The sequence below is a fragment of the Cryptomeria japonica genome, chromosome 1, assembly GCF_030272615.1.
Source record: "Cryptomeria japonica chromosome 1, Sugi_1.0, whole genome shotgun sequence".
Lineage (NCBI taxonomy): Eukaryota > Viridiplantae > Streptophyta > Pinopsida > Cupressales > Cupressaceae > Cryptomeria > Cryptomeria japonica.
In genome coordinates, this window is record NC_081405.1 from 669,480,859 (window position 1) to 669,504,718 (window position 23,860).

Consider the following 23,860-nt stretch of genomic DNA (forward strand, 5'->3'; position numbering starts at 1 on the left):
TTTGGATGAAGCATGTATTAAATGGCTTCAAACTTCCTGTATCTGAACCGATAAGTATATTTTGTGACACTGCTAGTGCAATTAACATCTCCAATGATCCAAATTTAGATTCTAGAACCAAGCACTTTGAGCTTAAGTAACATTTCTTGAGGGAAAAGGTTCAGAACAAAGAGATTGCACTGGAACATGTTTCCAGTAAGCAGCAGTTAGCAGACATATTCACCAAGCCTCTCCCAAAGGTTACATTTATGTACTTAAGAGGTGAATTAGGGGTGCTACCCCTTCAGGAGGTAAACTAAAGATATATGCTCCACATCAGTCAAGTATTGCATAGTCAATTTTTTCTTCAGGATTGATGTGTTGAAGGATGCTACTCCTCAGGGGGAGCAGCATAATGGAAGAGGGAAGCTTGTGTCTCCACTTTGGCATTGTTGTCAAAGGGGGAGAAGAAGTGAAGCGGAGAAGATATTTGTAGAAATTGGGGAAGAAGATGTGAAGTGGAGAGATATCTTTGTATATTGCCATCAATGCCAAAGGGGGAGATTGTTGGCATTATGTGAACTGGTATGAGGACATGATGACATTGTATGTTGTCATTGATGTCAATATGCTGAAGAAGAGAGAATCGGTATGTTACCAAGAACCGGTATAACATTGTGAACCGGTATATGTGCCAAAGTGAAGTGGTGTGTTTGTTCAAGGTGAACTAGCATGTGGTTATGGGAACTGGTACATGGAAGCTTTGTATGACTACCGGTTGGTAGTCTCAACTTCAAAGTTTCTGGTTGAAGTACTTCAAGCTTGTGTGACTCAACTGGTGACTTTGTGTGATGAGTTAGCATTGTAACGAAGAACAAATCGTGTTGCCACATCAGCCTTGTGGACGTGAAAGATCTTGCATGAAGGAGATTGTTCCTATCTACCTCATGAATGTGCAAAGTCTGTAAACGGTCATAACGCATGATGGGTTATCAGCCGCCATGAAATTGATGGAAAACGAACGATGGAGAACATCTTGAGATTGGTTCAAGACTGTTGCATTTAATGCAATGTGCTCAATGGTCAGGATTGAACTGTTTGAATTGCCTAACCTAACAGGTTTAGGGTTTAGGGTTTATGCTACTGACCTATCTGTTTCCTATAAGGTCGATGTTGTGTTTCTTTCTGAGGTTGTTGGCAAAAGTTGTGTGTGTGTATCCAAGAGAAGAGATACGTGATTCTTGCCAGACTGGAGGAGAGAAGTGATATCTGCAGAGTGTAAGTGCAAAAGGTGAAGAGGAGCTAAAGTGGATCTGCATTGGCATTGAGTGTTGTTACCAAATCATTGTAATACCTGTTGATCTCTAACCACTTCAATAGTTGGGAAATCCCTTAACAGGGTAGCTTTAACTGACTTACTGTAAATCCTTTAACAGGGTGACTCAAAACCATTGAGTTCTTGAAATCCTCTAACCAAGGTAACATTTAATAGGGTTTAGCCCTTAACCGGGTATTCTAGCCATCCCTTAACCGGGTGATCCCTAATAGGATCGGGTCCTAACAGAACCTATTGTATCAGTCTTTAACCGAACAAGGCTCCTAATAGAGCGGACTTCTACAGAGTTCAAAAACAGCTTGTGGGTATTCATCCCCACCATGGTTTTTCCTAGTTGGGTTTCCACGTGAAAAATCTGTGTGTCATGTGTGGTGTTATTCATGTGATGGTTTACGTGATTTGTGTCTGAAGGTAAATCATGTTGATCTAGCTATTTATATATCTTTGATGATAGATTACCTGTTCATACACTAGGGTGAAATGGAAATGAAGTATTAGATTGTATGAAAAGATAAGTGTCAACCAGTTTATGCTTGTCTCAGTTATTCTGGGTTTTGCCGATTGTACTCTGTTTAAGACCGATGTTACTGTTTGTCTGCCAAAGCACAGAGTCTATTGACAAACCGGTTTAGGATTGTGTTTTTGTCTGTATTGATTCACCCCCCCTCTCAGTGCCAGTTTGGTACTATCCGTTCATCATTGAGTTATCATATGATAGATTGAAGGAAAAAGTGCAGAAATTAGGGTTTATAACTTAAAAGCATAAAAAAATGAAAAAGTGCATACCTCATAAATATGAAAGTGACACCCTCATTTATCACTTTTGACTTTTTGGCTCTATTCACTGCAGAGGATCCCACTTATTTTCCATCATGCCTTGACGCCGACCTGAGCGACCTATGCAAATGGAGATATTGCGTTGGTTCATACTCATTGACCGACCCTTGGACAAGGTGAGTTGACTTGTCACAGACTCATTTTTTACTTTTCGTGTTTGCACCGAATTCGATGTTGAATGATGTCATCGCCAAGATCATGCTCATACCCCTTATTTGGGCACCATGGTCTCCTAAGGCGCCATGGTCCTCCATGGGCGCCCTGGTCCCACTTGGGCACCTTGGTCCCTACTTGGGGTGGCCAAAGGGTGTATGGGATCAAGCATCTGACAGATAGAATAGATTGATGATGTTTGGTGTTTGGATGATTATGATCGATGATGGATTACTGATGATTTGATGTTTCAATTGGCAGATTCTTCCATACATTTGTGAGCACACTGTCGGTCACACCTTCCAGAGCCTTTGAAATCAGATTTTGAGGCTCACACTGGAGGAGAGAGAGTTGCCTCACGTCGTAGGCTTATGGTACGTGATAACTATGCCCGCCATCAAGTTTCATCCTGCGATGTTGATGGCATTGATGGAGAGGTGAGATGCAGATACCTCGACGTTCCTTCTACCTGTGGGGGAGATGACGGTTACCCTTGAGGATGTATATCGTATTCTGCACCTTCCCATCAGGGGAGAAACTGTTAGATATCAAGTTGATCACTCCGCTACCAAGTATAGGAGGGAGCAAGTCTACTGGATAGGGAGAGTGATGCCCAACGAGACAAGAGGTCGCATCATGGTCAATTGGATCCTACACCCTATCAGCGATGTTCCACTGGTGAGGTGACTCATGATCACTACCACTGCATTATTCGTGTGCCCCAATTGGCATGGCACCCACATGCATGGAGGTCTCACCTACACAATTAGGGCTATGGAGAGGCATCAGAGAGTATACACTTAGGTTCAAAGCATGCTTGCACATCTTTATCACAACCTTGGAGAGTATGTGTTTGGATAGGGGTGCAGTCTGATGACCTCCACACTACTACAAGTGTGGATGTTTGAGCATATCACATGTACTAGGATTTTTGGAGTCCCTACAGACTTAGTTCCAGAGCAGCCTAGGGTATTTGCTTATCCAATTACCTATGAGTGGCAGTTCAGAGATCTATTGCATTGGAGATTGAGACTGGATAGATTGACAGTGGGTACTATCATATGGAGACCTTACCTCATGATGTATATGTGGGAAGGGATACATAGGAAATTATTTTGCATGCAAAGGAACCATCTACTGGAGGGAAGATATAGTCACATAGTCGTTCCCTTCTACTTTTACCGAGTTTGGCGGCAGTTTGGGTTTGAGCAGTGTGTTCCTACTGATGTGCATGTCTACATCCGACACTCACACATGAATCCTAGACCAGGACCTATTTTGAGGCCTATGAGCGATGAGATTGACATCACGGATTTCGATGGATCGGATCGAGATGTCACAATGGATTATAGAGATGATGGGGGCATGCACCAGTGGCACAACACATGGTGGGGGAGGACATACCCTGGAGCCATCTTTCTAGTAGACTATCCTAGAGGGAATCTCAGACCATGGAGACAAATGGGCAATGAGGAGGGACCCGATACATCCGAGGAGGGCACATATGATCAGGCTAACAATGTAGGACAGCAGGAGGTGGGTAGTGATGGACATGATCCTGATACAGGAGAGGGATATCAGGATAGATATGATGAGGAGGATGGAGAGGAGAAGGAAGAGGATGAGGATTAGGACGAGGAGGAAGAGGAGGAGGATGAGGAGGATGAGGAGGATGAGGAGGTTTAGGAGGATGAGTCAGATCTTGTTCCTCATCACTCCAAGGACAACACCATAGCACTAGTTCCACCGAGCCTCCCATCAGAGGTGGAGAAGGACCCTATAAGGGGTCCTAATTCCAGTCCCCATTGGCCCATGCCTACTATACAGAGATAGTACAAGTGTAGAGAGCCTAGTGGGTTCCAATCTCAGATGGTTCCTTTCCACGACCCCTACTGGTGAGAGGGAGATCCAGGTAAGGTGTTTTATGATTGTCTAATTTATGCATCTTATTAATTTAGATTTGATGGAATAGAATGTCACTGATGAAAACTTCTCTCTCTGCAAATAGCATCCAGGAATGGCGCTCCCTTATCCAGCATGCAGTGACATACCTCATCATGTCTACACACATCCCTAGTTCCTTGTAGATAGCACATAGATCATAGCGAAGGGCAGGACAACATGAGGACCTATTCACCCCATTTGGATGGAGATGGAGGTTTGGCAAGATACAGAGAGATCTTTGCAAGAGATATTATAGTAGACATAGTGCAGACAGAGTGTGATCTAGTGCGGAGAGCCTAGTGGGTCCTAGTCTCAAATGGTTCCTTTCCACAAACCCTACTGGCGAGAGGGAGATCCAAGTAAGATGTTTTATGATTGTCTAATTTATGCAACTTATTTGTTTAGATTTGATGAAATATAATGATACTGATAAAAACTTCTCTCTCTCTATAGCTAGCATCCAAGAATGACGCTCCCTTATCTAGCATACAGTGATAGACCTCATCATGTCTGCACACATCCCCAGTTCCTTGCAGATAGTACATAGATCACAAGGAAGGGCAGGATGAAACAAGGACCTATTCACCCCCATTTGGATGGAGATGGAGGTCTGACGAGAGACAAAGACATCTTTGCGAGAGAGATTACAATAGACAAAGCATGATCTAGTAGCGTCTCAGACAGAGGCAACCACATATAGTGGGATTATGATGGAGAGGGATCGCATGAGCTCTTCGCGGAGTGACTCGCATTTTGTATCATGATACACACCAATGGGCCCACCCCCATGGCCAGATCAGGAGGGGGCATCTAGTCACCATCCTCTAGCTACTAGTCCTAGGGACAGGAGATGAATTTGCTTCATTAGGAGAAATTTTGTTGATGTATATGACACTCATGGATATGTATGTATTTATGCCCATGTTATATCTCAAACATGTTATTTCAATACTTAAAAAATATATGCATTACTTAGATTAAAACTAACATGTTTGGTGATGAACATGTATATCTAATTTAATTTCCATGTGATTGATTTCTCATTGCTTCATGATTAAATTGATACATGTGTGATTTAATTAAATAACTAAGTATTTAATTAAATGCTACTTTGATGATGTAGAAGAAATGTATTAAGCTTAAGAACTATATGACTAATGTGATTTAATTAACTCTAATTAAACACAACATGATATAATCCTACCTAACGCATAAGAAATTGTATAACATGCTACCACATATAAAATATAAATCTATTACAATTTACATAAATGAATCCAAGACAAACAATAGAGTAAAGGAACATGCTTGTCAAGAATGAAATAATGTAGACTAAAAAATACAATATCATTTAATACCACATAGTTTAATAAAGATATGCTAACACATTATCCAATTTTGAAGAAAGAAAAGGTACGAAGAGGGAGAAGATAAACTAGAAAGAAAGAAAAGAGGGAGAGAAAGAAAGAAAAAGAGGCTAGGCATAGTATCGATGAAGGCACATAGCATTTATAGGTTCCTTGAGAGGCATACCTTCCACATCTGCTATCTTTTAAGCACCTTATCCATAGAATTCGATAACAATGTATGGTCCAAGCCAATTAGGGCTGATTTGCCTTTCTCCTTGGGTAAAGAATTCACGTTATGCTGATTCTCATAAAGCACTAGATCGCCTACTGAAAAGGAATGTGAAATGACTTTATCATTATAGCTCTATTGTAAAGTTTTATGATACGCTTGAATATGCTCGAGAGCATTTATATGTCATTCATTGAGCATCTCAAGTTGTTGAAGTCTTTGTTCTCTATAGGAATCATCATCCACTATACCCCTAAGATAAACTCTCAAAGAAGGAATTTCTAACTCCAAAGGCATAATGGCATCGACACCATAAACAAGATTATAAGGGGTACAACCCGTAGCAACACGTACACTCATCCGATAGGCCCAAAGAGCATAGGTTAATTGAGTATGCCAATCCTTACCATGCTTGTTTACATTCTTTAGAAGAATCTGTTCAATTATCCTATTAGAAGACTCAACTTGAACATTTGATTGAGGATAATAGGGTGTAGAAAATTTATGTTGAATATGATATTTCTCAAGGAACTTCTTCACATCCTTATTTTTAAATGATGTTCCATTGTTTGAAACTAAGGTAGAAGGTATTCCAAATTGGGAAATAATGTTCTCTAAGATGAATTGACAAATTACCTCAGTGGTAGTGGATCGAAGAGGAACTGCTTCCACCCACTTCATAAAGTAATTAGTTGCAGTGATGATGAAGGTATGTCCTTGACTCCTTGGGATGAAGGAGGAGATATTTTACCAATGAGATCCAAACCCCATGTAGAAAAGGGCCAAGATGCTACTTGAGATCGAAGCTCTTGGGTGAGAGCATGGATCAAATTGCTATGTTGCTGACATTGATAAAATTTCTTAACAAACGCAAAGGAAGCCTTTTCTATGGTTTGCCAATAATATCCCATTCGGAGCAATCTCTAAACTAAGGATCTTCCCCCAAAATGCCCTCCGCAAGCACCCGAGTGTGCTTCCTCAACAGCAATAGGGATTTCAGCTTTCTTAAGACATCTAAGGAGAAGACCATTATAACCCCTCCTATAAAGAATATTAGAAAGGATAATGTATCTAGCAACCAACTTGTGAATCTTGGCCCTAGTATTCTTGTTCGTAGAGTCGAGAAAGGTACCGTCATTTAAGTATCTCATGATATGCGAGTACCATTCGTCAGCATCGATAATGCAACAATATGCCACAACACTAGGATTATCAGCAATAGCCAATGTAGTGAGGTTGTGAATAGTGAACTTAAGATCTACCAAGGGATCCTCTAAAGGTACAAGAGAGGCTACACATGCCATTATATCAGCATGTCGATTATCTTTTTGAGGAATAGGCTCCATGGTATAATAATCAAACTTTTGCAACAACGATATAGCTAAATCTCTATATTGTGATAGTTTGTCTTGTTTAGCTTGATAAACTCACATCACTTGTCTTATGATTAGTTGAGAATCTCCATAGATATGTAGATGTTTTATATTTAATGCTAAGGTTGCTTTAATTCCAGCTATAGGAGCCTCATATTCAGCAATGTTGTTGGTACATAAGAAATTGAGACGATATGATTCTTTTTGGAAGAAATTAAGACCACCCCCGCCCCCGATCCTGTACGACATCTAGAGCCATCAAAATATAATTCCCAAATCTCATCAATCTCAATAGATAAAATGTATTCATTGGAAAAGGACTCCAGATTAGGTAGGGAGAAGGGTGAAGGAGCCTTAACTAAGTGGTCAGTCAATGCTTGACCCTTTATTGCCTTCTGCAAGACAAACTTAAGGTCAAACTCAGTCAACATCATAACCCACTTAGTTGATCATCCCAAAAGATCAGCTTTAGAGAAAATATGCTTGAGAGGATCAATTTTAATGATAACATGGACTTCAGCATTCAAAAGGTAATGCCTTATCTTTGGGTTCCAAAGACCAAAGCAAGGCACTGCCTTTCTATCAAAGAATATCGGACTTCATAATCAAGTAGAGTACGACTTATATAATAAACTGGACATTCTCTACCATTCCTATCACGTTGTGCCAATAAAGTTGCAAGAGCATGAAGGGAAGTAGTTGTGTATAGAAAGAAGGGTTTAGAAGGGTCAGCGGGTTGAAGAATAGGAGGATTAGCCAAATAAGTTTGTAGGTCTTCAAATGCTTGACGACAATCCTCATTCCACTGAAAGGTGATATTCTTTTTAAGCAATTGAGTAAAAGGAAAGGTACAATCCGCAAGCTGAGATACAAACCTATGAATAGCTTGAATCTTTCCTTGCAAACTTTTGAGTAGGGAGACATTTTTAGGAGGTGGTATGTTAACAATGGCATCTATCTTTTTTGTATCCACCTCAATTCTATGATGTGAAACTATGAATCCTAATAGCTTTCCACTATCCACACCAAAAACATATTTTCGAGGATTCAAGCGCATGTTATACTTATGAATTCTCTCAATGACCTGATCAAGGATCTTAACATGATCTGTGTGAAGAACAGATTTAGCTAAGATATCATCAATGTAATCTTCTAAGGTCTTATGCATGTAATCATGAAAGATAAGAGTCATAGCACGTTGATAGGTTGTGCCTACGTTTTCAATACAAAAGGCATCATAACCCAATAAAACGTGCCCCAAGGGGTGGTGAAAGCAGTTTTGTATTGATCTTGAGGATTAATGAAGATTTGATTATATCCAGAGAAACCGTTCATGAAGGATAATAAGGCATGACCCGCTACAAAATCCACTATCATATCGATATTTGGGAGAGGGAGATCATCTTTTAAAGAGGCATTGTTTAGATCACAAAAGTCCGTACACATCCTAATCTTATTATCAAACTTAGCCATAGCCACAATGTTTGAAATCCATGGGGAATAATCAATAGGACGGATGAATCCAGTATGGAACAATTTTTCAATCTCATCTTTAACAAGTAATGCCATTTTCGGGGGAATCTTTCGAATCTTTTGCTTGATAAGTTTAGCATCAAGAATTAGGACAATGTTATGAGTGACAATCTTAGGATCTGTGTCTGGTATGTCAGAGTACATCCAAGCAAAGATCTCGGGGGATTCATAGTATGGCTCATAATATTGTTTTTTCTCTCCTTCGTCAAGACATTTCCCTATCTTGATGATTTTATCTTCAACATAAGGATCTATCTTGATATCAATAGCATCACTTATTAGGAGATTGCTTTGTTGAGGAGCATCTTTTAACTAAGGAAAATCTATCACTTATTAGGAGATTGCTTTGTTGAGGAGCATATTTTAACTAAGGAAATTCTTTAACTATCTCATCATTATTTCTTTCTTTCCCAAAGTAAGCTTCCACATTTAGACAATAGGGAAAGCCATGGTTATGGTGATAATGAGGAAGGTTGTCATAAGCTCCTAATAATTTGGCTAAGGAATCATCAATAGGAAAAACATCCAAAGCGAGGATAGTAGAAGAGTCACGGTCAATATACTCTGGATATTTCATTGAGAGAGGCGGAAATGACATTAACACTAATAGATGGTCTCTTAGAGGCTTTCTAGTACGCTCAAAAGGATCATAACCAAGCCCGAATGTCATAGATCATGAAAGTTGATTTCCAAGGGAACTTTTATCCCATGTTCTTGAGCAGCACATCTATTACCATTATATCCACACCTAGCTAGGATGTGAAAACCAAGACCATAAAGGTTAGCCATTTTCAAGAGAGAAGGAGGATTTTCATAAAGTGAAAATTCAAAGTCCTCTAGGTCAGAAACTAAGGGAGATGAAGTCTGGGAAGCCGCCACAAAGTTATAACTCAAAGGCCCAGACAGAGTGGATTGCTTTTTAGGTTCTTCTTTTTCTTCTTTCCTTTTGACCTTAGGTTTTCTAGGGGGAATTTTATATTCCCCTATGAAGGTAGGATTAAAATCAAGGGATCCCCAATCGTCTTCTGCAAGAACCTTTTTAGAAGAGAAAGTGTCCTCAAAAGTAGAATCAGGTTGAGAAGACTCTTCCTCAATAATTTTAGGTCCACTTGAGGAAGTATTGGGAAGCGATTCAGAAGTAGGATATTGGTTTGATGAAGTGGACACACTAGAAGCTTTAGAGGAATCATCCAAGATAGTTTGGGAAGAACCAATTCAAGAGGATTTGGAAGTTGAAGTCTGCAGACAAGCTTGGATATTTGTGTCACCTAGCAAGGTATATGTCTTGTTGTTGTAAATGAACTTAACTTGCCTATGTAATGTAGAGAGGACAACTTGCATGCTATGAATCCAAGGTCTCCCTAGTAACAAGTTGTATGTTAATTCTCCAGACATGACATGGATGGGTGTGGGTAAGGTAACAGGACCTACCTTAACAAGCAAGGTGGTGATACCTAATGAATATTTAGAAACATTATCAAAGCCTCAGATTGTGAGAGAATCAGGCTTAATAAGAGATGTATTGACATTGATCTTATGCAATAGATTAATGCTACAAACATTAAGGCCAAAACCATTGTCCACTAGTGTTTGTCTTATTGCACTATCATTTATAATAGCCACAATCATTAAGGGATCATATTGATGTTGAATTTCACTAGTGGGTAGCTCATCTTGTGTAAACACAATTTGAGCCTTAGGAGCTATGATAGAATTAATCAAGGAGGCCATATTATTAGATGTCACTACGGATGGGAGATTCAATGTTTTCAAGGCATCTTATAGCAATCCATGATGAGTTGAAGAAGTTTGAATCAATTCCCAAAGGGATATCTTGGCAGGAGTGCCTTTAAGTTGTTCAACAATATCATATTCCTTACCAAGAGTTTGCGAAATGCGAGATTCTTGAGGAAGAATAGGTTGAGAATCAGGAAGAGAAGTTGGGATAACCAGAGGAAGATTAGGTTGCATATTGTTTCTTGTGTTATAGGTATGGGCAACTGCCTTATAACTCTCTTTAGTTAATTGTTTAGCATAGCTATAAGGACTCTTAGTGGGATTTCCTCCTTGCACAATAATGATAGGCTTGATTGGAATACTAAAGGAATCATGACTATATCCTCCTTAAACTGTGAAAAGGGGTTGATTAGAAAGAGGTGAGGTTGGTTAAGGATAAGCACCTTGGACCACAAAAAGAGGTTTACTATGTTCATTCACATTGATCATGTTAAATAATCTTTTAGATGTACTGTTTTTAATTAGAGGTTTAGGTAAAGACATAAAGTCATCAAGGGCATCTTCTAATAAAGAATGGTCATATCGATTGAAAGGTTTATCTTTGGACTCAAAAGGAGACATAACCTCATAAAGGGAATTGTGAAGGTTAACCATGTTACTAGATTTAGTGGAAGAGTTGATAGGAATGTACCCATGAGAGGAATCATTCAACTTATCTTTCTCATCACCACGAAATGGCATAGTAACAAGGTTGATTATTTTTTTACAAAATGAGGGTTTGGAAGCCTTAGGATTCAAAAACTCATCTAGAGTTTCATCTAATTCATCCTTACTAAACTCGTAATCAACAAAATTGCATACATCATCAAAAGCATGAACATCTTGCAAATAAAAATATGACATTTTGAAATGGAAATTGAATGAAATTTAAACACACAATGCAAGCAAATAAAGGGAAATCTCTCCTTTTTTCTTTCTTGAATTTTTTCACTTTTTTTGGAATTTTATGTTTATAAAGAAAAATGAAAAGATAAAAAATCGAGATCTAACAATGAAATGTAATGAAAATGAAATTAGATTCATGTTTGGTTCATCAAAATGTGTAAGGGAAAAAGTGAGACTAAGTATGAGAACCCTAATCCCACTCTCATACACACTAACGAAATACGAAAGAGCCTAAGGAGGTAACGCACTTCGGCGACTTCTTGTGAGAAAGAGAGAGTTGTGGATTAACTCTTAGGGTTTCTATTCCTTTTCTGCAAATGAGGGAGAGGAATGATTCAAAATGCAATTTAACCCAAAGTGCAAAGTGCAAGTAAGCAAGAAAACCCTAATCTGGAAATATAGAATAGAAAATAATTAATAAACTGTTGAAAAGTACAGATTAGGAAGAAAAATCAAAGGTGCACCTATTTCTGAAATCTAAGCCAAAATGTCTGGGACCAGGGTGCCACACCACTATCCTGATTCTGCAAGTCTGAAGCTGCAACTGAAAGACTAGATTATGGGATCTACACTACCAAATGTTGTTGAAAACAGGCAGGACCAGGGCGCCACACCCCTGTCCTGGGTAGGACCAGGGCACCATGCCCCTTTCCTAGGGGTTTCTGATGAGTTCTGAACCTTGGGACAACCTCTGTGTGCTCTGTCGGTCCTAAAACTTCCAGCGACGCTCAAAACTGAACCTGTACCTGTAGCTGAAAAGGAGGGTTTCAGGTGGCTATATAGGGTTTTGCCTTAGTCAAACCCCTATTTTTGTGATTTCTACCTCAACAAATAACCGATAATGTACTGAAAATGTGTGTGCAAGAACCTTGTGTGTGTGCAAGATCCTAAAATGAAAGCAAACAATCTAGAGCAACCCTAAAGAGTAAACCCAAATTGTTTATAATTAACAAAGTAAATGCTCTAAATCCATGATACAAAGTAATCTAAAGAATGAATAAAAATCAAAATGAAGCTCATATAAAGACATGGAAACAACATGAAACCATACCCAACCCTAAGGGAGAGGTGCAATCCAATCTTCAGTTGGTGATCTCCTATTGTTCTCCTACATCTTCAAAAGCCCCCAATTGATGAAATGATGCTTGATGAATGTTTGATGGATGAATGTTGAATGTTGTTGAAGACTTCAAAGATCTACTATTTTGCTGCAAAGAAGGCTCTTTATGCTCCAAACAACTGCTCTTAGATTCTTAGAACAAGACCCCTTCAAATGAAGAAAGAAAGCTCTTAAGTATGAAACCCTAGATATTAATTTCATGTTTAGGCCGACCTAGGATTTTAATTTCCCGCCAATCTTTTGGGGTTAAGCATTATTATATCATAGGATCATGCTCCCAAAGTTTCAGGAAAAAAGTCGAGGACGATGTGCACTTTCAACATGGTCCGACCAAATTTTCACCAAATTTTCGGGGCCGTTAGATATGATAATATTAGAGTGAATCCCAAAGTTACAGCTGATTTCAAGATGTTTTGATATGCCAAATTAGGCCTTAAAGGTCGAAATAGGACATAATTAGGGTTTATGATTAAATGATTTATTCAAGAAATAAAAGGGGCACACTTTAGGATAAAGGGCCCAATTTTATAACATGTGAAGAGGTGAAATATGAATTTAGATAATTAAATTCTTAAAAGAGATTAGAAATGCAAGATGTAAAACACACTAAGGCGAGTGCTCAACTAAGTGTGAAATTGTACCACCCTAGCAAGGGTGTACAATTTACAACACTACACATTCATAAACATCTAAATCAATTCAAGTGTGTTGTCCCCTAGATATACCTAGGATCCAAATCACATATGGTCTCTGTGATTTGTTAGAATTGGTTATGAGATTGGCACATTGAAACCCAATTATGATTGAAGCACTCATGTTTGTCGAAAAGTATTTTTGGACACTCCTCCAGAAAAAAGAAAAAAAAAAGAGTTTTTTTTTTCTAATAAGAAACAAGGACTTCAATCATTTCAAGGGACATTTGCAAAAGGCGTACAAAGATTAGATTCATACTTGTGTTGCAGACCAAGATAGGAGTCATAATTACTAGCTCACATATCTTAAACACAATATTTCTATTAATCACCTAGAAATAAGAACTTTAAGGCAGCTATCTTATTTTGCTCACCATAATTAATTATTTAATTACATTTATCTTTTATATGATGTGTTAATGTAGTTGTGTACTTATTGTAGGTGCAAAGGCCTTTTGAAATTAGTTTGTTGTTTTGATTAAGATAATAATATAAGGTTACATGTGCTTATTTCCTTGACTGTGCAAATATGGTTAAAATGACACTTTTTCCAAGGCTTCAAACAACAAGTGATAGCTATTAAAAAAAGGAAAAAAATTAAAATATAGAAAACTTAAGATATTCATATGATAGCATTATTAGGCAATGATCATATACATCATAGAAACTTAACACATAAAATTGGAGATCAATTGATATTTTCATTTCATAGAATAAATGAGATCAATTTGGTGTATAAATTTCAATGGTTCTATTAATTGACCACAGGCAAAGTCTGTGCATCTCTTTTTGGTCTTTTTTTTTGCTCAGTTATTTATCTGAAATGTACCATTCTCTCTTTTGCTCCCACTAATTTATTTTGCTCTACAGTTTTGGCAAAATAATAAACACCCACTTCAAAATCCATATGATAAATATTATAAAATCAAATGTAATTATTGGAGAATTAGGCAGAGAAGCATGCAGTGTTGATAAAAAAGTCTAGACAAGGGTAATTGAAATGAGTAGAGCAAAGATCAATTTTAAAAGTGTAGGTTCACTAGTTTACGCATGAAAACTAGGAATTAAACCTATTTCACAACAATCACACTTAGAAGGAGAATGAGCTCAATAGGCTCAACCTCAAACTTATTAGGAAAGGGGTTGAGCATAAGGTGAATTTAGTACTCCTTGATTGAGTTGAAAATTAGCAATTGGAAATTGAATGTGAGAATTAGGGTAAATGGGTGAAAAATTGACAATGGACAACATAAACAAGTAAATGCAAAACTGACAATCACAGAACAAACCTAGATCTAGAAAGGGGGTGCAAGGAGGAACTTGGTATGGAAATTTAAGTTGAAATTGAGTGGACAATGATGGTTAGGCGCCCCTATCCAACTGGAGAATTTATGAGCACTAAACTAGATCCAAAACCCTCAAACACTGTGCATGTTTCTTGCCAAATTTGGGTCTGAACTAGGAGGATAGGGACAAAAATGCCCTTGTCCAAATGACTTCTGATGAAATTTGAAGAGGTCCTCTATCTCTGAGTCTTGGGCAATTTCCCACATGGTCTTTGTCGGAAGCATGTATCTGAATCTAAATCTTCACACAAAAGGAGAAAAATGATGTTTGGGGTTGCATAGGAGTTTGCCTACAACAATGATGAATTGGAATAGAAATTGAAATGCTTGAATGGGAATGCTTAATTGACATGATGATACCTTCAATTGATGATGCAATTCTTTGTAGGAGAATTCCTACATGTGTTGATCCAATAACATGATAAATCATCATAAAATCTATCATAAAGTCATCATGAAAACATAATTGAAGATGCTTTGTAGTATCTTGTTGCTCCTTAAACTTAGATCTTCTCTTGAATTGGAATAATTGTTCTTGAGATGAAAAAATGATGTTAGAATGAGATGATGAAATGAATTAGAAGGGATGCCTTATATAAGGATTTCATAGTAAAAACACCTTTTGGCTGACTTAGAATTATCATACTTAATTGGAGATAGTTCTAGAAATGGCAAGACCAACCTATTATCCTCCCAAAAGTTTAGCCACAAAATGTTAGACAATGGTGGGTAACCGACATTGTCGCGACAAATTAGGCCCAAATTTTAAGATAACAAGATAATAGGGCTTTTGGGAATATAGTTTCATCTATGTGATAAATGTTTATCCACCTCAAAAAATGACACAGGTACAACTTTCAATCTCTCATGTCTACAATTGCAGAACACCTCTTTGAATAAATAATTCAAAACAACAAACTAAGCTCTAGAGTCAAAAGGTTTCCTAGCAATAGGATATTATTTTGCTATTAGCCCTCACTCCACTCTCTTGCACATGAAAGTTGCTACTTTGTTAATATCCAAGCATAAAGAATATTTCCTCATTACTAGGACTGATAAAATCTATAAAAAAGGCAAGCTGCAACATGTTACATACACTAACTCTCAATGTTATTAGGTGAGAACCTCGTCCAATATGTCCAGGAAGGTAAAGTTGTGCCAATATTGAGCGTCTTGTGTATTGTAAGCCATCAATTAGAATTCAAAGTAGAAAACAAATGCAAAACAAGAGCTTCCTATCCTAAACCACAACAAACCAACAAATTAAAGTGACCATAAAATCCATTGCAATTGTGATTTGCTCCAAGTGATTATGAATGTGAATGCCTTTGCACAAAAACTATCTATTTTGACAGCAAATAATTAGCATAAATTGGATGATGAAATGCATAGGATATTGTGACAATTTATAGATTTTTGGGAGGGAAAATAGATGGAGATGTGATGAGAAGATCAGCAATGGAAAATAAATGAGAAGATTTTCTTAGGATTGAGGAGAGGATGAAGGATCATGATGGAGTATGTTTGAAAATGAAGGGATAGGATTTCATCTATAAAAATAATAAGTTGTTGTGACCATAGGAATTTGGAGACAAATAAATTGAAAGGGTCCTTTATTTTTGGAATTATTAGAAGGAATAGCCATTAACTAAGCAATAAATTTATTTAATTATTTTACTCATGTGAGGTGAAAATATGATAGTTAAATAATAAAATTATTTAATCATGTGTGAATGGAAAATGACTAATTAATTGAGTGGGGTACATTAGGTGAAGAGAATTAACTAAATAATTTAATCATTTAATTAATTTTGAACAAGGTTGTGCTAGGAAAAAACTTGCATGTACCATGTAAACGGTGATGAAAACAACCCATCATTAATTCATAGAATGTTCCTTTTCTGAGAGACTATGGCTTGAATACTTAAGTCGATTTCACAATGAAAAGCCAGCCTTCTTGGCTAAAATGTAAAAACCTCTTTTTATAGTTTTAACTCTCTTCTATCCCCTCTAATTTACTCCTTACTTTGTTTTCTCAGTATTACTTCGAATGATGAAGGCATAAGATTTTAAATATCTCCAGCTCCCGCATTTCATGCTTTCTTTAAATTGAGAACCTCAAGATGTGAATTCACTCAATGAGAACAGATGTGTAAATGGAGCTTGATTACTAAAAAAGTAAACTATCTTTAGTAATTTTTAACTTTTACATTGTACCCATCTTTATTTGATTGGAAATGTTTGGTAGTCTTGTTGGCAACTGCTTCATTGGTCAGCTGGTTGCCTCTTAGTTTGCACCTAACAGTTTCACTGTTGCCCTCTTCTGCTTTCATCTGGATACTTGTTCTTGATTTGCACCCTTCAATGACAACAGTGGCTGTCAAGAACCTTGCCTTATGTGATGTTTCCTTCTCACTGCAACACTTAATTATTTTTTCTAAGGATGGTTCACTTTCTTTTGAGACCAAAATCTCTGCCTTATGTATATCGTTGTCCTTTGTCATTGTATTTTCTGTTTTATCTGGGCTAGGATGGTGCTCAGTTGATACTTGTTGAACAATCACTGCTTGATCAATATGGCTGTTCCTCTGCATCTCCACAGGTGAAGATGACACATGAGATACACCATTTAACCATGGGTGATGAAGCCATTCTGCTGCAGTTGGCCGCCTCTCTGGTATGAAGTCCAAGAGTGGGACCAGAAAATTAGCGAAATCTTTGGCTAATTGTCCTTTAAAGTTATATTTCTCCATAAGAACTCTTCTCAGGGGCCAAAGGCATAGCTGCCTAAAGTTTTTCAATTCACCATTTTTGTTGAATAACTCGTGAGAACGAAATCCACCCAAGGCAACCTGAAACCATGAAAATATAATTTTTCATTAGTACTGATAGGACAATTACATACCAATCCAAATTCTTCCAGTAACATTTTGAATATATGATATCTCAGAAAATTCAAGAAATAGAGTAAATCAAAAAAACCCTGAACTGGTATAGAGAATTTCTAATATGATTAATGATTCTATCAAATTCCTGTGAAATAGTTGAATCCTTTTCAATCAAAAGTAAATATAATGCCAAAGGAAAGGATCGGAGACTAAATACTGAATAGTTAAAAAAGATATTCGTATGGGAAAAAAGTAAATGGAAAGAACGAAGAGGTAAAAATCTCAAATCACTATTTACTTTCTTTGGAATCCGACCAAGAAGCTCCATCATTAAGGCAAGATGGTCCTGAAAAGGAATGGTAACAAACATCATAGTTTAGAAGATTAAGGGCATAAGCCAAAGATTCAAGTCTTGAACAAAGAAATGGGATTCAAGACTAATTTGAGGTAAATGAGAGTGGCAAGCCAACACCCAAATAAAGCAGTGCAAATGACGTAAGAAAGAACGGCTGCAATGAAAATTACATAATTTCTTACCTCTTCCCTATTATGATAATATCCAGCATGTGGATCAAAGAGCACATCACCAGTAGCAAGCTCAAAAGCAATACATGCAAATGACCATATATCTACAGAAGTGGAGTAGTCAGCTCCAATGATAACCTCAGGAGCTCTATACTGTCTTGTTTGTATATCATTAGTAAAATGCTTATATGTCCAGCAAGAATTTCCAAAATCTGCTATTTTACATCTGAGATTAATTTTGGCCAATATCTTCCTCCTTATAGAAAGCCTCATTTTTTTAAGGGGTGTAACATTTGCTACATTTTCTTTGACGACATTGTTACTCAAGTCATCTTTTTCAGCAACACTTTCACACTTAGCTTCCTTGACACTACAATTTTCTTTAATTCCCTCCAGTCCTTGGCTAACCAATTCTGAATCTTTAGAACTATTAGCAAGAGCCAGAACCAACTTCTTGGCCTTCTTCTTCAATTTCTTTTTCTGGTTCTTGGTTAAACCTGCAGTGGTAACCTTTGGGGCTGCAAAAACTGATGGCTTGATAGGATCCATGAATTTTGATGGATACATTGGAGCTTCAGAATTTGATGATTCCTTTGAAGCTGTAGAAGTAAGCCGCTCTTTTGCGACTGCAGAAACTAATGACCCCTTAGAAACTTCAGAATATTTTAACTTCTCAGTATCCTTCAAGGTTAAAGAATTTGATGTCTGATTGAATTTTTCACTAATTTTTTTGAAAGAGTATTGCCCAGATTTGTAAGGGTCTTTTGCTGGATCGATGGGAGATACAAGAAGGATGTTTTCTGGTTTCAAATCAGTATGAATAAGAGAGAGTTCACGATGTATATAGTCCAGTCCTTTCAAGATGTGATAACAAATTTCCTTCACCATATTTAAAGGTAAACCTTTATAACCATAGTACTTAATAAGAGAGAGCAAATTGTCACCCAGATACTCAAAAACCAGACAGAGATGCTGTCCATTGGGTCCACTGTGCCTGAAATAATCAAGCAACTTGACAACACATTTCTTGTTCTCCAGATCACCATGTAGAATTTCTTTGAGAATTGTGATTTCGTCAAGTGCTGCCTCTGTGTAATGTTGTGCACTCTTTTGCACCTTAAGTGCAACATATCTCTACATTTTGAGAACCAATCAAATGAAAGTTGTTAGAGAAAATAAACATCAAAAAAAATACTGAAGCTGTAAAGGCATCAAACTCTTTAGAGCATACTATTCACATTATGAAAAAAAGAGCCAATTCGAAAAAATCACTTCATATAATTGCAAACAATACTACCTTATTTCATTGAAAGAATGGAGTGAAAAACAGAGATTTCAAAAATACATGTTAAAGCTAATTTTATCGAGAAGAAGCTGATTGGAGCAGTTACAGCACAAACAAAATTCAAACAGAATTAAACAAGCAAATATTGCATGAACACAAAATTTATTGTAAACCTCAACTAACAGCTGTAACAAAATCTCACTTAAAAGTAATCAACAAATTTGTACAATCAAATTATAAATTTGTAAATGATTTGCAAGACCCAGTTTGTTTCCCCAGTTTTGTACAAAATCAAATTTAAAGCAAAAACTATAGGCATAGTTCAAATCTAAAACCAGTTCATCATTATGTCACTCATATTCTATTAAAACCTAGATACTTCATATACGATGAAAATGCTAAAATGAAAGAAAGAAAAGCAGGTCCAGTTCTCTATAATGCTTAGAGTAAAATCCTTTTTAAGGAATTTTTTCTTCAAATATCACTACAAAAAATAAAAGTATTAAATTTTTAAATTGGCATTGAGGTTCACAAATGGGTATAAAAAGCTCAACTTTCAAATTCTGAGAACAATATAATACAACACACTAAAATCACCAAGCCCATAGTGTTTGGGACAAGTGAGAACCATTACACTCACACCACAATCTCTGACTACATTCCAGTGGACTCTTGGCCACTTTGAAGCAGCTATAAGATCCCTTGGGAAACAAACAAGTTCTCGATAAATCAAAATATAGAAAGATTCAACTCTTGGGATGGGTGTTTCTCTGTTATGCTTCATTACACAATCAAAAGTGGAAAACACTCGGAGCAATTCAAATATTTGAAATACAAAATTACAAATAATTGAGTGAAATCTGAGAGAGATACACAAATTCTTCTTGCATTTACAAGCAGAAAAGAGGGTCAATGCTCTAGAAGGCTAAAATTTGCAAAAAAGCAGAATGCAATGAAATGAGAAAAGATACACCTACTACAAATACAATTAACGCTCTTAACAGTGCAAGTGGGCAATGGTCTCTTGGAACCGAGAAATAATAAAAGAGTTAGATTGTCCAGAGAAATCCACAAATTTCTAAATTAAATTAAATACTTAAACGGGCAAAACCTCAGAAAAAGACCAAAATTGGCTGCAACTACATTTCAGAAAGCAATTGGAATTCAATGCTCTGAGAAACCCTGTGCTTATTGGTCTAACGACATTCCAAATGCAAACAAGGAGGAAAAATGTTCAGAGAAATCCATAAATTCTAAGTGCAAGTGAATGTAAAAATCTCATAAAAATGCAACAAATCCTTTACAATTGAATAGCATAAAGTAATTCACTGCTCCAGAAAGCCCAAAATGAGTACTTAGCCTGATCCATTTCAGAATGCAATCAAAAGATTAGAATTATTGATGCATTTCTGAGTCATGAATGAGGTTGACTACCTCTATCACTTACCATGTTTTTTTTAGCAACTAGCAACCCATGAAATGGCCATACTAAGTAAATCTATCAACCACCACATATATACAATCTTTATCATGTGACTTAGGGAGTCGGATAATGAAATCCATAGATATACTCCCATTTTTGGTTTGCAATTGGTAATGGTTGTAATAACCTTGCGAGAAAGACATGTTCGATTTTATTTTATTGGCAAATAAGGCACTCCCTAATATGCTTAAGTACTTCTCCTTTGAGACCCTTCCATGAAAATTCTGTCTAATTTGTTGGTAGGTATTAAAGTAACCTTGATGTCCAGCAAGAGGTATGTCATGTGCAGCCTTTAAAATCTTATTCTTGATCTTTGATCCCGAGCTAAGATAAATTATGTCTTTATAGATAATAAGGTCATCTACTACCTTATATCTTTCTTTATGGATCTTCCCTTCCAAAATTTCCATAGCAAATGATCTTTCCCATATTCTATTATTATGTTTGTTTTCCAATCAAGATATATTGTGATAATGAACATAAGTCTCTTTGGTTAAATAAAAACTTTAAACTAAGGCCTTCTAGATAGATCATCAACTACTACATTATTATTACCTTTAACGTATTTGATATCAAAGTCATAGGCTTGAAGTATGCTTACCTATTTTTGTTGTCTGTAGTTTAGGTCTCTTTGGTTAAAGGAAAAAATTTAAACTATTGTGGTCTGTTTCGACCACAAACCTGCCACAAACTAGATATTGCCTAAATTTGTCTAGGTCATGCATTATAGCTAGATTTCCTTATCATAGATTGAATAACTCTTTTCAATGTCAGGTTATTGGATGTCTCTTTTCATGTGGACTCCCCTCTAGGCCATCACAGACTGCTTTCTCAAGAAAATAAATACTTTATTCTGTGCCACGGTTCATGCTCAGGACTATAAACAGTAAAAGGACCAAATGCAGAAATAAGAATTGGAAGAAAACATGCTCAGGCTATTCCGAGCAAAAAAAAGTTATGGCATTGTTTTCTTTATTCATGAACAAAAAACAGATGCTGGACTGAACACACAGTATAGCAGACCATAGAGAAGCCAGAGAAAAACACATCACCTACTCTAATACCTCTGACCATCTATTATTCGTAGATCGATTGTCACTTTCTACCAAAATAAAAAACTATCCAAAGCAACAAACTGCTACCAAGGAACCCGCATGGATAGCGGAGTTGGTTTGGACTGTGGGTTTGCTTCCCCTTGGTCTCAGGTTCGAATCTGAGGTGCAGGTTTACTTGATGCACATGGTTTGCCGGTGATTGCATACATCTCCAAGTGATTAGTCTCACCTCGGCTCGTAAGACCAAAACAAGGCAGGTTGGATGCTGGACTGGATCGCAGGGATACCCTGAAAACCCCTAAGAAGACCGCAACAGCCGCCAAACAGCCGTTACAACCAAAAATTAACACAGAATAAAGATGGGAAAGTGATGGAAAAGTGGGGGACACCGCCATGGAGAGGGCAGATAAATCAAAAAAGAGCTATTCCACATCATTAATTCATTTAATTGTCCAAATATATCAGCAAACACACAAATTCCCACTGCAGCAAAACAGAAGACCAATTCAATGCTCTAAAATGCAAGTAGGCATTGGTATGGCTAAAATCTCAGATGCAATAAAAAGGGAAAAACTGTTTAGAGATATTCTAAATAAAGGAATTAATGGAAGAACTCAGTTGCCGTTGTCTGTTAAGATTCATAATGCAATAAAGGGCGAAACGCATCATTGAAAAAGCACACAACTCCTAATGAATTGCATAGCAGAAAGAACTCCAATACTCTGCAAAGTCAACTAGGCGCTGCTATGTATGATCCATATTGAAGTAGAAGGGCTAATTATTCAAAGAAACCTATAGATTTTAAATGAAATAACACGCATTTAACATCCTTTAGAGAGAATTGATCTGTAAATTAATCAAGGAATGTACTCATTTTTATGGTTATCCAATTTTCAAATTAATTATCTAGGTTTAGCTTCATTATCTTGATTTCAGAGTCCCTGTATTGAGTGATAGTTGCAAATGTATATTTTACTGTACCTAATAATATTATATTAAAGATTAATGAAAAAGAAAAGTGTCTTCAAAAAACACAAAAACACAATTAAACAACTGAACTAAAAAGTTTAAGACTACATACAGAAGGAATAGATCCCCATGCAGTGCAGAAATCTGTAAGTAAATACATACATGTTCCAGGGTGTCCCAAGAGAGCCAAACAGTAGAAAAATGACCCCATCCAAGCTTGGACCGAACTATATAACGATTATTCTTGAAGCCATCTCCAATACAAACATGATGGTATCCACCCATTTTGTAGCCGTCCTGTCCCTCGTCTTCAGACTCTGCAAATTCTTCTCCATCATCCTCCTCTCTCTCAACCATTTCTGGCTCTGCCAAGCGAATTGCAGCTTCACTACAAAAATGGCAAAATTAGTGAATTAAGAAATGGATAACATAGAAGAGAGGAGGATTGGAATTGAAGGATTTGGTTGGTCCTCCTTTCCTACCCTTCTCCTCCGTCCACTGATCTTCCGTCTTGCTCCCATTTCTTCTTGTGGTGAAGAAATATGAATTAGTTTAAAAAACAGTTAGTTGTTAGCTTTCTTCCCTGGAATAAAATCTTGCTCTTATATACTAATCAACATTGTTATTGTTTCTGCATATCCGTGGCTTTTGTTGGGAGTTTTGAATTCAAATTTTGTGGCTGTTTATTGGATTCAGTTTTCTAGTTTATTTGATTGGAATAGTTTTGTGGGTCGTGTTTAGATGTTTCAAAGGGAAGGTGGGGGAGAGGGTCTGAGATCTTATAGTGGGTATGGGAGTTGATTGAAATGGGTGTTGTGTGGAGTATTTAATTAATTATTATAGATTTGATTTATTTTTAAAAGAAAATAAATACAAATAAAATAATGTGTAGAATATTTTTGTTTTATGCTATTCAGCTGTAGCTATTCAGGCTCCAAAACGTTATGCCCTTGCATGATACAACAATACATCGCAGCCGTCCGGACATAATCTCATAAGCCTAGTACTCGGGACCCACAGTTGACGTGGACGAAACTTGGGGTTCCATGACGTGGACGATGTTGCCGTTTTTGTTTCAACGG

At 37.0% G+C, this 23,860-nt stretch overlaps 1 protein-coding gene across 2 annotated transcripts; it reads right to left on the reverse strand.

Annotated features, from left to right (window-relative positions):
- Positions 1-16,492: 16,492 nt before the first annotated feature.
- LOC131045381 (uncharacterized) lies at positions 16,493-23,426 on the reverse strand. 2 transcript variants are annotated; one of them, XM_057978961.2, is made up of 5 exons: positions 23,261-23,426; positions 22,941-23,166; positions 17,999-19,120; positions 17,760-17,807; positions 16,493-17,425 (listed from the first exon to the last, which is right to left on the reverse strand). In XM_057978961.2, exons 2-5 carry the CDS (start codon positions 23,133-23,135, stop codon positions 16,763-16,765), a joined length of 2,028 nt encoding a protein of 675 aa, XP_057834944.2. In that variant the 5' UTR covers positions 23,136-23,166; positions 23,261-23,426; the 3' UTR covers positions 16,493-16,762. The 2 variants fall into 2 exon arrangements, with proteins under 2 accessions (XP_057834944.2, XP_057834943.2); XM_057978960.2 differs by having other exon boundaries at positions 22,941-23,426.
- Between the last annotated feature and the right edge of the window lie 434 nt (positions 23,427-23,860).